Source organism: Triticum urartu, chromosome 2A (assembly GCF_056163025.1).
Source record: "Triticum urartu cultivar PI428250 chromosome 2A, HENAU_Tu73, whole genome shotgun sequence".
NCBI lineage: Eukaryota > Viridiplantae > Streptophyta > Magnoliopsida > Poales > Poaceae > Triticum > Triticum urartu.
The window spans coordinates 713,592,631-713,608,073 of NC_141874.1; the positions used below are offsets into that span (position 1 = coordinate 713,592,631).

The window sequence follows — 15,443 nt, forward strand, 5'->3', positions numbered from 1 at the left end:
GGCTTTGGTCGAACCCGAACCATCGCTACACCTCTTGATCGGCGTAATGCCAATGCATCATTTGGGGACCTGGCTGACTCGAACCATAGCTACGCCTTTTGGGGGCTTGGTCGTGTCCGACCATGGTAATGCCTCTTGATCGGCTCAAAGCCTCATTTGCAATGGTTTTATATTTGCCTTTGCTTGAATTTTGTTCTCTTTTAAACTATTTCTTTTATTGTGTTTTCAAGCCGACATTATTAAACCGGTTCGACTGTCAATTACAAATTGATGAAACACGGTCAAATCATAATCCGGAGACTATCAGACCGGTCTGGTTTCGACTATAAGTCACCAGTATATATTTGGATTGCGCTATTGGAATCATGCGCTCATAAATCATTGGATTGTATTATTCAAACCTTCAAATAGCCAACATGGCTGGATTTTATTATGGTTATCAATAACCAGTATTATGATGAAGGTTTTCAAAGTCGCTTTAGCACAATGGCTATTATATTATCAATGGATATGATTTATTTTACAATTGAAGGAATAGTCCCGAGTCGCTGTAGGCTCACGACCCGGCACTTGGGGGCTACATTATTCAACTGAAGATTATATCAAATATGCAAGTCTCATGTCGCTGCAAGCATGCACCATGACACTTGGGGGCTAATGCAAAGTCATTTTTATTAGTCTTATTGAAGACCCGACTTATCACATCATAATGAGCCGGCCCTTGGGGGCTACCAATTGCTCCTGTCAACAATTCAAGTCCCTGCTCATTATTTGCATAAATGACCCGGCCCTTGGGGGCTACACTGGTTGAAGTTTTTATGAGCATAAGGCAATTTCAAGTCCCAGGTTGCTGCAAGCAAGACAACCCGAAACTTGGGGGCTACATAATATGGAGTATTCAGTTTTTACTAAGTGACTAGGATAAACAACATGGATTTCTTCAAGCCTGTGACATTCATATTGAAGCAAGTCTTAAAGCAGTTACTACGCTCCCTTCTTAAGACTCGGTGGCTACAAGTGATATGCATACAAAGGAGGTATATTTTCAAGCTTGATGTTTACAAATAGTTATGATCCGGTGCCATCAATATTTGTAAACCGGCAAAGTTCTACATTCTTAAACCGGGTGAAGATCAGATGAGTATTTTAAAGACCAATATTTTTGTTAAGCATTGGGAGCTGAGTCAAAGGAGTTATTCTTCACAATATTTCTCTGTGACAAACCAATGTCAGCAAATTGATTATGAAGCTGGCCTATTGACCCGGATTTTCTGGAAGGAAATGACAAGGATTTAAAGAGGATCAGGATTAGTTTAACATGGATAAATCCAAATTAAACCGGGGGCTAATGTCAGGGATATACCCCGCGGTATGACCCGGCCGGAGTTGTAAACCGGCTGGGACTTGGTAAACCGGTGGATGTTAAACCGGCGGATGTTAAACCGGCGGATGTTAAACCGGCGGACAGTTAAGGCAGACAGTTAAGACAGATGGCTATGACAGACGGTAAACCGGCTGGAGTTAAGTCAGACCATGTTAAACCGGCAGACAATGTTAAACCGGCAGACAATGTTAAACCGGTAGACAATGTTAAACTGGCAGACAATGTTAAACTGGCAAACAGTGATAACTGGGTTGCCAGGGGTTATGAAGCCTAAGACGTTATGAAGCCCAAGATGTTAAGAAGCCCATGAAGATAAGTCAGAATAGTTAAGTCTTAAGTCCGAGTTGGACTCTACATGTAACCCACCTCTTCAACATATATAAGGAGGGGTAGGGCTCCCCAAAGAGGGACAAGCTACAAGCAAGAAGAAACAATCTTAGGGATAGACACAAAGAGGAGAGCCGGTTTACGGCGACTCCCTCGTGATGATAATGAGACCTAGCCTCAAACAGCATGTAGGGTTGTTACCGGATGATGTTTCCCGGGGCCCGAAGCTGTCTAAATCCCTGTCTTGTGTTGCGTCTCTCGATTCCTCTCAACCCCTCTCAAGCTACCACATAGATGCGTTGGCTTCACGACTAAGTCCTCACGCTAGGACATCTGCCGTGACAAAACCACGACATACTAGAAGCATGAATTCTACCACGATCTCGAACAGGAAGGATAGAATCACATACGGTGCAGCGGGTGCAGCACCGCCGGCATTGACGTTGTCGCCCATGTCGTCGAGGACGAGGTTGCCGAGGTCGGGGAAGAAGTCGTCATTCGCGAAGTCGCCGCTGCCAGCAGTCGCGCGAGTGCGCTCCCCAAAAACCTGATCGCCCCTCTCCCGTACAGGATCACGAGAGGCGGGGTTCCGGATGCCTGCTGTCCCTTCTCGCGGTGCACGTCGGAAGGAGGGATGGAGAAGACTTGCTTGACGGCGCAATGATCTGGAACGGTGGTGAGAAACCATACGAAGCGGCGGTGGCTAGGGTAGACGTTTGCCTGACTATATAGTGCGTGCCGGGTAGGTAGTGGGAGTAAACCCCACGTCCGAGTCGTCACGATCCAAAAGAATCGGAAACGGTTCAGTAATTAACGCGTCCGTTAATTATTAATTAATGACTCATTAATTTTCCCATGCAGCAAAAATATAGACAACGTGCATAGCTCTGTCCTCGGCTCGGCTCAATCCCGCAACCCGCGGCGCGTCGTGACGAGGCGTGGCGTGGCGAGGCGAGCGAGGAGGAGGAGCGCGTGTGTAGGTCTCCTCTTCTCATGCTCATACAAGTGGTAGAAGAGCTCACCTTATAAAGAGGTGCAACTCTCTCTCAACTTCCGGGGTGGGACTAAACTTTAGCCTCACTCACTCCACTCACATGTGTGCATGAATGGGCCAAGAGAATTTCAGAATTTTAGTTGGGCTTTGGGCCAAAGGCCTACTAGCAAAATTCCAACAATCCCCCACAAAGTCTCATTGGCACATCTCATCATTTAGTTCCAAAACATTGTTTTATATATCGGTGCTTAGTGGAGACTGTGAAGTTGAACTTCCACTTAGAAATTTATGCTACACTAGATCACAACTTGAATAGTGGACTATGCCTTGAACTACAAGTTCTCTGTGAAACTAGTTTCACACAAATTCTTGACCGATATTGGGCTGCCGCAAGGCTTCCCCGCGGGTGGAGCGTATACGTCATACTCCAGTGCCTTTCATGAATTTATTAGAGAACACCCAATTCTCACAGACTGCGACGTTAACAGTCAAATTCATATAGGTGTGTTCCTCAGAAGATGTTCTTGAGGACAACATCTCTGCTTACCCGAATAAGCCACTTGGAACACATTAAGATAAGTATCAACCTGCCATGCAGATCAGGAGAGTATTGCATCTTCACGGAGTGGGATAATTAATATAGGGATACTCTCCTCCCAGCTGACCAACAGCTTGTCTCCCACTTCTACTTCACGGGATCTCCGATCACATAGAGTGGGTTACCACTATGGACAACTCATGCGGTGGGTCTCAAACCCATCTCCATCGATGCATTATCTATCACATTACGTGATAGACCCTTTGTGAAGGGATCTGCCAAGTTTTTCGACGTTTGGATATAATCCAACGTAATAAATCCGGAGTTCCTCAATTTTCTGACAGATTTTAGTCTCCTCTTCACATGCCTTGAGGATTTCATATTGTCCTTAGAACTGTTTATCTTGACGATCACAGTTTGATTATCACAGTTCATAAGGATAGGGGGTATTGGTTTTTCAACCATAGGTAAGTCCATCAAGAGTTCACGAAGCCACTCTGCTTCAACAGTGGCAGTGTCTAATGCTGTGAGTTCTGCTTCCATAGTTAACCTCGTTAAGATGGTCTGCTTGCAAGACTTCCAGGAAACAGCGCCACCACCAAGTGTAAAAACATAACCACGTGTGGCCTTAATCTCATCAGCATCAGATATCCAGTTTGAGTCACTATAACCCTCCAGTACCCTTGGATACCCGGTGTAGTGAATCCCATAGCTCGCGGTGCCTTTCAAATAGCGCATAACTCTCTCAAGCGCATGCCAATGATCATCTCCCGGTTTTGACACAAACCGACTCAGCTTGCTCACAGCCAAAGACATGTCACGCCTCGTGGCACTCGCCAAATACATAAGCGAGCCAATAATCTGAGAATACCTCAGTTGATCTCTAGCAATCCGTCGATTCTTTCGAAGCAACACAGTAGCATCATATGGAGTTGGAGAAGGCGTGCAGTCGCTATACCCAAAACGACTCAAGACCTTTTCCACATAATGAGACTGAAGCAGTGTGATCCCACCATTCTCATCTCTCAACAGCTTGATGTTTAAGATAACATCAGCTACTCCTAGATCCTTCATCTCAAAACAGCGAGATAAGAAATCCTTAACCTCCTTGATTAAATCAAGTTTGGTTCCAAAGATCAATATGTCGTCGACATACAGACAAAGAATAACTCCTTCGCCCCCACCATAGCGATAGTACATGCACTTGTCACCATCGTTTACTACAAAGCCGGCAGTAGTTAATGTTCTTTCGAACTTCTCATGCCACTCCTTAGGAGCTTGTTTAAGGCCATATAAAGACTTTAATAACTTGCACACCTTTCCTTCTTAACCAGGTACTACAAAACCATCTGGCTAATCCATGTAAATTTCCTCCTTCAACTCTCCATTGAGGAAAGTCGTCTTAACGTCCATTTGATGAACGAGAAGACCATGTGAGGCAGCCAGTGATAGTAGCACCCGGATTGTGGTCAGTCTAGCCACGGGTGAGTAAGTATCAAAGAAGTCTTCACCTTCTTTCTGGGTATAACCCTTGGCCACAAGCCGTGCCTTGAATTTTTCAATCGTACCATCAGGTCTAAGCTTCTTCTTGAACACCCACTTACATCCTACAGGTTTGCACCCATAAGGACGGTCAGTGATCTCCCAGGTACCGTTAGCTAAGATGGAATCCATCTCGCTACGTACAGCTTCCTTCCAGTAGTCAGCATCAGGAGATGCATAGGCTTCTGAAATAGTCCTGGGTGTGTCATCCACGAGGTACACAATGAAATCATCACCAAAAGACTTTGCAGTCCTCTGTCTCTTACGCCTCACAGGAGTTCCATTGTTACCCTCAACAGGATTCTCAACGTGTTCCATCGCAATGGTGCGTTCAGGAATTACAGTGAATTCCTCACTAGATGGAGTAGGTATCTCCTGATTTGATGAACTCGACATATCCTTCATAGGAAATATGTCCTCAAAAAAAGTTGCATCATTTGATTCCATAATCGTACCAACATGCATGTCAGATACCTCAGATTTTATTATCAAAAATCTATAGCCGATGCTATGAAAAGCATAGCCTAGAAGAACACAATCCACGGTTTTTGGTCCAAGCTTGCGCTTCTTGGGAATTGGTATATTGACTTTCGCCAAACAACCCCAAGTACGTAGGTAAGAGAACTTCAACCTTTTCCTTTCCCATTCCTCAAATGGAGTCATGGTCTTATGCTTTGTGGTAACTCAGTTTAGGACATGACACACAGTCATTAGCGCCTCCCCCCACCATTCCTTGGATAGACCCGAAGTGTCTAACATGGTGTTAACCATATCAGTTAGAGTTCGGTTCTTTCTTTCGGCTACCCCATTTGACTGGGGTGAGTAGGGAGGCGTCCTCTCATGGATTATACCATGTTCCTCACAAAACAGATCAAATTCATTGGAAAAATACTCTCCACCACGATCGGACCTAAGCCGTTTAATTTTTCGATCAAGTTGGTTCTCTGCCTTAGCTTTATAGTTTTTAAAGAAAGTCAAAGCCTCATCTTTTGATTTCAGAAGATACACATAACAATATCTAGTGGAGTCATCAATCAACGTCATGAAGTATCTCTTTCCACCTTTTGTCAACACGCCATTCATGTCACAAAGATCAGAATATATAAGCTCTAGTGGTGCCAAGTCTCTTGCCTCTGCAGTCTTATGGGACTTGCGAGGTTGCTTAGCTTGCACACATACTTGGCACTTGGAGCCTTTGACAGTAGAGATTTTTGGAATTAAATTCATATTGGCTAACCGCGTCATGCAACCAAAATTAATATGACAGAGTCGTGAATGCCAAATATCAGACTCATTATTGTGGCAAACATTATTAATAACTTTAGTGCAAATATCTGACAAAGATAGGCGGAACAAGCCTCCGCACTCAGATCCTTTTCCAAAAAATTGTCCACACTTAGAAATTACAACTTTATTGGATTCGAAAACCAACTTAAAACCATCTCGACATAAACGGGAACTGCTAACGAGATTTTTATTGATGGACGGCACATGATGAACGTTCTTCAGACGCACAGTCTTCTCCGAAGTAAACTTCAGATCGACCGTACCAACACCTCGAACGATGGCATGTGACCCGTTCCCCATCAGCACGGGTGAAGTCCCTGTTGCCTGGTAAGAAGAAAACATGGAGGCGTCAGCACAAACATGTACATTGGCATCGGTGTCAATTAACCAATCAGGGGATTGAAATACTGAAAGGATGGTAGGAAAAATACCATACCCTGATTCCTTCATATCAGTATCACCGATGACAACATTAGCGGACTTGCCGCTCTTCTCATGTTCGCGCTCCTCAAAGCGGTTAGGACACTTCGGAGCCCAGTGATTAGGATCACCGCAGACATGGCAAAGTCCCTTCCCCTTCTTATGAGAATTCTTCTTGAAGTTGGTAGAATGTGATGGCTTGTTCTTTGTATCAAACTTGCCTTTGCCCTGAGTTTTGTTCTTATTGTTTTTGAACTTGTTGGGCTGGGAGTTCTTCTTCTGTACCATGTGGGCACTAGAACCTCCCTCAGCAACTCAACCACGTGTGTCCTTTGCTCTCGCCTTCTCTTCAACATCAAGAGTACCAATGAAATCCGCAACGGAAAACTCTTGTCTCTTGTGTTTCAGGGAAGTAGAAAAATTGTTCCACGAAGGTGGAAGCTTGGCAATGATGCCTCCGGCAACAAATTTGTCCGGCAACACACACTTGAAGTACTCAAGTTCTTTTGCGAGCGACTGTATCTCATGAGCCTGCTGTACAACAGGGCGCTCATCAGTCATCTTGTAGTCATAGAATTGCTCCATGACGTACAACTCGCTGCCGGCGTCTGAGGCACCAAACTTGGCCTCGAGCGCAGCCCACATGTCCTTGCCGTTGTCAAACTACATATACGAATCCACAATGGAGTCATCAAGAACACTCAGAAGAGCGCCTTTAAAGAGGATATCGATCTTCTCAAAAGCTTCCAGCTGTGCTGGATTAAGATCGCCCTCAGGCTTGCCCTTGGTGGCATCATAGCAGCTCATGGTCTGAAGCCAGTAGACTGCTCTCGTGCGCCACCTCTTATATTGCGCCCCCTTAAAGGCAGGCGGCTTCAGATGCGCAGCAAAACCACTCGGAGTAAATTGCCTATAATCAGGTTTTTGGATTGTTGGAAATATGAGCAAATTAGTACGAGATTTAATCCGAATAAACAGAAGATAAATCATGACCACAGCAGCAGAGATTAAACTAATCATGCGAACTAGCATAGCAGATGAACATATCACATCTAGGGCACATACTAGAAGCATGAATTCTACCACGATCTCGAACAGGAAGGATAGAATCACATACGGTGCAGCGGGTGCAGCACCGCCGGCGTTGACGTTGTCGCCCATGTCGTCGAGGACGAGGTTGCCGAGGTCGGGGAAGAAGTCGTCGTTCGCGAAGTCGTCGCTGCCAGCAGTCGCGCGAGTGCGCTCCCCAAAAACCTGATCGCCCCTCTCCCATACAGGATCATGAGAGGTGGGGTTCCGGAGGCCTGCTGTCCCTTCACGCGGTGCACGCCGGAAGGAGGGATGGAGAAGACTTGCTTGGCGGCGCTATGATCTGGAACGGTGGTGAGAAACCATACGAAGCGGCGGCGGCTAGGGTAGACGTTTGCCTGACTATATAGTGCGTGCCGGGTAGGTCGTGGGAGTAAACCCCACGTCCGAGTCGTCACGATCCAAAAAAATCGGAAACGGTTCAGTAATTAACGCGTCCGTTAATTATTAATTAATGACTCATTAATTTTCCCATGCAGCAAAAATATAGACAACGTGCATAGCTCTGTCCTCGGCTCGGCTCAATCCCGCAACCCGCGGCGCGTCGTGACGAGGCGTGGCGTGGCGAGGCGAGCGAGGAGGAGGAGCGTGCGTGTAGGTCTCCTCTTCTCATGCTCATACAAGTGGTAGAAGAGCTCACCTTATAAAGAGGTGCAACTCTCTCTCAACTTCCGGGGTGGGACTAAACTTTAGCCTCACTCACTCCACTCACAAGTGTGCATGAATGGGCCAAGAGAATTTCAGAATTTTAGTTGGGCTTTGGGCCAAAGGCCTACTAGCAAAATTTCAACAATCCCCCACAAAGTCTCATTGGCACATCTCATCAATTAGTTCCAAAACATTGTTTTATATATCGGTGCTTAGTGGAGACTGTGAAGTTGAACTTCCACTTAGAAATTTATGCTACACTAGATCACAACTTGAATAGTGGACTATGCCTTGAACTACAAGTTTTCTGTGAAACTAGTTTCAGACAAATTCTTGACCGATATTGGGCTGCCGCAAGGCTTCCCCGCGGGTGGAGCGTATACGTCATACTCCAGGGCCTTTCATGAATTTATTAGAGAACACCCAATTCTCACAGACTGCGACGTTAACAGTCAAATTCATATAGGTGTGTTCCTCAGAAGATGTTCTTGAGGACAACATCTCTGCTTACCCGAATAAGCCACTTGGAACACATTAAGATAAGTATCAACCTGCCATGCAGATCAGGAGAGTATTGCATCTTCACGGAGTGGGATAATTAATATAGGGATACTCTCCTCCCAGCTGACCAACAGCTTGTCTCCCACTTCTACTTCACGGGATCTCCGATCACATAGAGTGGGTTACCACTATGGACAACTCATGCGGTGGGTCTCAAACCCATCTCCATCGATGCATTATCTATCACGTTACATGATAGACCCTTTGTGAAGGGATCTGCCAAGTTTTTCGACGTTTGGATATAATCCAACGTAATAAATCCGGAGTTCCTCAATTTTCTGACAGATTTTAGTCTCCTCTTCACATGCCTTGAGGATTTCATATTGTCCTTAGAACTGTTTATCTTGACGATCACAGTTTGATTATCACAGTTCATAAGGATAGGGGGTATTGGTTTTTCAACCATAGGTAAGTCCATCAAGAGTTCACGAAGCCACTCTGCTTCAACAGTGGCAGTGTCTAATGCTGTGAGTTCTGCTTCCATAGTTAACCTCGTTAAGATGGTCTGCTTGCAAGACTTCCAGGAAACAGCGCCACCACCAAGTGTAAAAACATAACCACGTGTGGCCTTAATCTCATCAGCATCAGATATCCAGTTTGAGTCACTATAACCCTCCAGTACCCTTGGATACCCGGTGTAGTGAATCCCATAGCTCGCGGTGCCATTCAAATAGCGCATAACTCTCTCAAGCGCATGCCAATGATCATCTCCCGGTTTTGACACAAACCGACTCAGCTTGCTCACAGCCAAAGACATGTCACGCCTCGTGGCACTCGCCAAATACATAAGCGAGCCAATAATCTGAGAATACCTCAGTTGATCTCTAGCAATCCGTCGATTCTTTCGAAGTAACACAGTAGCATCATATGGAGTTGGAGAAGGCGTGCAGTCGCTATATCCAAAATGACTCAAGACCTTTTCCACATAATGAGACTGAAGCAGTGTGATCTCACCATTCTCATCTCTCAATAGCTTGATGTTTAAGATAACATCAGCTACTCCTAGATCCTTCATCTCAAAACAGCGATAAGAAATCCTTAACCTCCTTGATTAAATCAAGTTTGGTTCCAAAGATCAATATGTCGTCGACATACAGACAAAGAATAACTCCTTCGCCCCCACCATAGCGATAGTACACGCACTTATCACCATCGTTTACTACAAAGCCGGCAGTAGTTAATGTTCTTTCGAACTTCTCATGCCACTCCTTAGGAGCTTGTTTAAGGCCATATAAAGACTTTAATAACTTGCACACCTTTCCTTCCTGACCAGGTACTATAAAACCATCTGGCTGATCCATGTAAATTTCCTCCTTCAACTCTCCATTGAGGAAAGCCGTCTTAACATCCATTTGATGAATGAGAAGACCATGTGAGGCAGCCAGTGATAGTAGCACCCGAATTGTGGTCAGTCTAGCCACGGGTGAGTAAGTATCAAAGAAGTCTTCACCTTGTTTCTGGGTATAACCCTTGGCCACAAGCCGTGCCTTGTACTTTTCACGGTCAGTGATGTCCCAGGTACCGTTAGCTAAGATGGAATCCATCTCGCTACGTACAGCTTCCTTCCAGTAGTCAGCATCAGGAGATGCTTAGGCTTCTGAAATAGTCTGAGGCGAGGCGAGGCGAGGCGAGGCGAGGCGAGGCGAGGCGAGGCGTGGCGTGGCGAGGCGAGCGAGGAGGAGGAGCGCGTGTGTAGGTCTCCTCTTCTCATGCTCATACAAGTGGTAGAAGAGCTCACCTTATAAAGAGGTGCAACTCTCTCTCAACTTTCGGGGTGGGACTAAACTTTAGCCTCACTCATTTCACTCACATGTGTGCATGAATAGGCCAAGAGAATTTCAGAATTTTAGTTAGGATTTGGGCCAAAGGCCTACTAGCAAAATTCAAACAGTACTACGGCCATAAGCAGCAAGTTCATGGCTACGTTGTAATCTCAAACTCCCTTTATCTCTATTCCCTCTCCTGTTCCTCTTGTTCTTTATATGTACTGCTTTATCCTAGCGATTGGTCTCAACTTGTACGCCACGAACAGGGGCTCTTCCTGTCACATATAAATAAAGATCACGCGGCTCCTTATGAGGAGTAGGAACGCTTCCAAAGTTTACAAGAAGATCAATGACATGTCGTGTTATTGTATAATACGCATTGTATATTTTCTGATAAAGAAAATAAAAATCCATTTATACTAGAAAACTTCAGGGCGAAGTACAGTAATATCATTCCCGGCAATAAATACGTAAAACCCTGGAACTTCGTGAGGAAGGAATTTGAATTATAAAACCCCAACTCCCTTCTTAGTTACGATACACCTCGCCACTGCCTCACCCACCAAGACACCCACCCCTACCGCCCTACGCCGCACCGTTCCATGGAGATGGAGGATCTCGCCGGAGCCATCAGGGACCTGGCCGCCCTCTCCACGCGGCTCCTGCTTCAACTCAGCGGCGACGGCGAGAAACGCAACCTGGCCATCTCCCCGCTGTCTATCCACTCCGTGCTCGTCCTTCTCGCTGCCGGTGCCACGGGCGACACCCTCGACCAGATCGTCTCCTTCCTGGGCCTCTCCGGCGGCGCTGCGCATGCGGCCCTCGCCTCGGAGGTGGCCACCCTTGTATTCGGGAGGGCCGATGGCGTGGAGCCCCAAATCCGGTGCGCAGTAGGCGTTTGGGTGGACGCGTCGCTCCGGCTGAGGCCCGCCTTCGCCGACAAGGTCGCCTCCAAGTTCAAGGCCGCGGTGCGAGCCATGCCATTCAGAGAGAATGTACGCACAGTAATTCTCCACTACTTAATTGATTATTATCCGTCCGGCAACCACATTTCTCTTAATTTCTGCTGCAATTCAGATCTTGCCTAGCTAGTTCCTATATATACACAGAGAAAATGTCGATCGATCATACCGCTATATATTGCCTGTATTTTTAATTTGTTTTGTCCAACTAATTGAGAATTAATCAACCTAAGGTGGAAGAGGCGAGGGTTGAGATCAACCGCTGGTTTGAGGACAAGACAGGCGGCTTCATCAAGGACCTCATGCCAGAAGGCCACCTCGACGCCATCTCGACGGTCCTTGTCATCGGCAACGCGCTCTATATGAGGGGCACATGGCTAGATCCGTTCATTCCTTACAACACACTGGACGACGACTTCTTCTTGCCCGACGCCGACGGGAGCCGTGTGCGCGTGCCGTTCATGACGAGCACAAACGATCAGCGAATCAGCTGCCATCCCGGCTTCAAAGTCCTGCTGCTGCCCTACGAGAGCAAAGGCAACCACGAGTTCAGCATGCACATCTACCTCCCCGACGAGCGCGACGGCCTGCAGGCCCTGGTGCGCGAGATCAGCTCCTCCGGCACTGCCGTGTTCGTGGCCCGCTGCGTCCCGGCGGCACGAGGCGTCGAGGTGGGGAACCTCACGATCCCAAAGTTCAAGGTGTCATCAAAGATGGACGCGGGGGATGTGCTGCAAGGTCTTGGCCTGGAGCTGCCGTTCCGCTTCACGCACGACTGGTCGGAGATGATTGAGTTGGCGGAGCCTCTAAAGGTGCAGAATGTGCTCCACGAGTGCGTCGTGGAGGTGGACGAGGATGGAACCATGGCCGCTGCGGCCACTGAAGCTGACTGTGATGTTTTTTTTTTTTTTTGAGAAAGACTGTGATGTTGGGTTTTCTCTGTACGGAGAGGAACCGGCTCGCGTGGACTTCGTGGCGGATCATCCGTTCCTGGTCCTCATCAGGGAGGACAAGAGCGGCATTCTGCTTTGAGTCAATTACACCACAGGTGCTAGAACTTGGCACGAATAATCACTTTAGTGCTAGAACTTGTGGTATACATGTAAATGGTTTAAAAACTTGGCTTGACGGTGCAAATACGGTGTTGTATACGCCTGCTGCGTTGACTAGGTGTGTCAGCTAGGCGTGAGGCCCGCTGTCAGTGAGAAGAAGGAGAGGGCAGGGCCTGTGGTCTGCCTTTTTGCGAAAAGCCACTTGATAATTTTTTCTCTCTCACGAAAAAGTTGCTCTAGAGAAATTGTACATAAAAGAAAAATGCTACTCCTCAGATTCAAACTCACGACCTACACGTGCGGTTGGCTATCCAGCACACAGAGTCAGATTTGACAACACAGTAAGATATATAAGCTTTATATACTTTAGGCTGAACAATATAAATTAAGAACTTTAATCCCATAAGCAAAATATAACAAGTTAAATACCCAGGCATACCACCCCAACACAAGACATCTCTTGTTTAAAAAGTATAATTACACTATGCATAATTCAAAAGGTTCATGTCATTTTAAATAGAATTAATGTGTTATTTTAAAACATATTCATACAATTTAAAATACTAATGAATTACAAAATACGCTTATATGATTTGAATAGTACACATCAGAATCTGCAATCCGATGGCACACTAGGCTCCTATTTATTTTTCATACATATTTTATATTTAATTTTAGTTACAAAATATGTAAAAAAATAGAAAACACATAAAATTTATTAAACACCTGAACTCTTTTAAACAACCTAAAATTTCCTTAAACCATGATCACTTTTATATACTACATGAATATGATATTGAAATCAGGAAACAATTAACATATATATGAATTTATTTAAATATAAAAAATTCTAGAAGTAATTTACTATTTTCTTAAAATGTGAACACGTTTTAAATCATAGTTTTTTTAAATTCATAAGTTAATTATATGGTTGTTAAATTTAGTGCGGGGACATGTTCTGATGTTATATGAACTTCTATAATGTAATTTGTTTTCTTAGTATATATATTATTTATAACACATCATTATAATTTACAAAAAATTAAAATGCAAAAAACTAAAACGTTGCAATTGTCCACACTGACTACAATTCAGTTTAGCCACACGATCGTTTTGTGTTATAGCCATAAAATTTAATTATATGGATTTTTGTTAAATTAGTACCTGGATATGTTTCTATTTATATGAACATTTTCAATGTAGTTTATTTTATTTATATGTATATTATTTATAACGCATGATTATAGTTTACATATTTTTTTACAAAATTTAAAAAATGTGAAAAATTAAAATGTTGAAAATGGTTGCGCCGAATGCAATTCAGTTTAGTCACACGATCGCGGTGTGTTATATTCATAAATTGTAATTTACATCAAAATAAGTTGCCTTGTCGGTTGTGGTGCAATGCCCGGGCACTTATTTACCTGATTAGGTTCCTGGTTTGAATGACCGATCATGCACTGATTTTTGGGACTAAAAAATGCACTGATTTTTTCCGCAAAATAATGCACTGGTTTTTGGGATTAAAATTGTTCAGGAACTCCGCAGGTCACATGTTCAAACCTCTGGCGGACCATTTTATTTTCTGTACTTTTTTCTGAGATAAAAAATATATCAGGGGCTTTTTGGAAAATAAAAAGGCCACACGCCCAGCCCTACCCTTTCGGCCACTGAAAGTGGGCTCCTCGCCATGCTGGAACGCCAAGTCAGAGCTGCAGGAGTATACAACACCGTATTTACACAATCAAGCCAAGTTCTTGAACCACTTATATGTACAACACAAGTTCTGGCACTAAAGTGACTATTTGTGTCAAGTTTTAGCACCAATGGTGCAATTGACTCTTCTGCTTTTTGCAGGGCAAGTGCTCAATCCCCTGCTCTAGCTACTATAGTACTACGTAGTTCTTTCTGCTAGAAATCCACAAAATTGATTCGTTTTGTGATCTGGTTTATGTAAGGATAATTAATGAACAAGCATTCGCTCTCGTACACCAAAATCTTTTTGCATCGTTGGTGGCTCATGCCAACTTTCAAATTTGTGTTCAAGCATACACCAACAACCTTTCCCCGCTTGCTCAAAGGGTGATTCATCTGAAGCAGTCAATATTTATCCAAGGCGGCAACATTTTGAATGGCACTGTAATCTTGCACCAAGTGGTGCATGAGCTCAGGGCCTCGGTGGAGTTAATCATCTCGGATTATTAGATGCACTATGTTGTCTCATCTAACTCCGATGCCGATGATTTTATGTGGAGATTCATGAGGATTTTGTTTTCTCTTTTATGTTTGATTGAGTCAATAGATGAGACACAGTCTTGCAGCACGTCGTCCTACTGGTGGCAGCGTCCGTCGTTGCCATTTGTAGCATGTCATCTCAACGGTCACAACATCCGCCCTCGTCACGACGGCCCTTGCAACATGTCGCTCTACCGCTTGCAGCACATTGTTCCACCGGTCGCAGCGTCCATCGTTGCTAGTTTCAGCATTTCGTCTCAATGGTCACAACATCCGCCTCGTCACTCGCAGCACATCATCTCCCTAATCGTATCATTCGCCATTGTTGCTTGAAACATGTAGTCCCACTGGTTGCAACATCCATGTCGTTGTTCCCAGCACGCCCCATAACATCTGTCAAATGCATTCAAGAATGGAACATTGAGGATAAGGTATTTGGGATCACATTGGATAATGCAACATCTAATAATTCAGTGGCAGCAGGATTGAAGTGCAATTTTGTGGCCGAGAATGCTCTTTCGGTGAGTGGAATATTGTTGCACAATTGATGTGCAACACATATGATAAATCTCATTGTCCAGGACGGGTTGGATTTTGTGGTGTTCAACAGTGTCAGATGCTTTCTTGAAATGAAGCTC

General features: G+C 44.9%; 1 protein-coding gene across 1 annotated transcript; it reads left to right on the forward strand.

The window, feature by feature from the left end:
- The first annotated feature begins 11,112 nt into the window (after positions 1-11,112).
- LOC125538128 (serpin-Z1-like) lies at positions 11,113-12,560 on the forward strand. Its single transcript, XM_048701428.2, has 2 exons — positions 11,113-11,551; positions 11,752-12,560. Exons 1-2 carry the CDS (start codon positions 11,159-11,161, stop codon positions 12,430-12,432), a joined length of 1,074 nt encoding a protein of 357 aa, XP_048557385.2. The 5' UTR covers positions 11,113-11,158; the 3' UTR covers positions 12,433-12,560.
- The last annotated feature ends 2,883 nt before the right edge of the window (positions 12,561-15,443 follow it).

Bases quoted from the DNA above. Each gene is read 5' to 3' on its own strand.
- LOC125538128 (XM_048701428.2), top strand. From the start codon at position 11,159: ATGGAGATGGAGGATCTCGCCGGAGCCATCAGGGACCTGGCCGCCCTC. The intron at 11,552-11,751 runs GTACGCACAGTA...AATCAACCTAAG, and splicing joins CCATGCCATTCAGAGAGAAT to GTGGAAGAGGCGAGGGTTGA.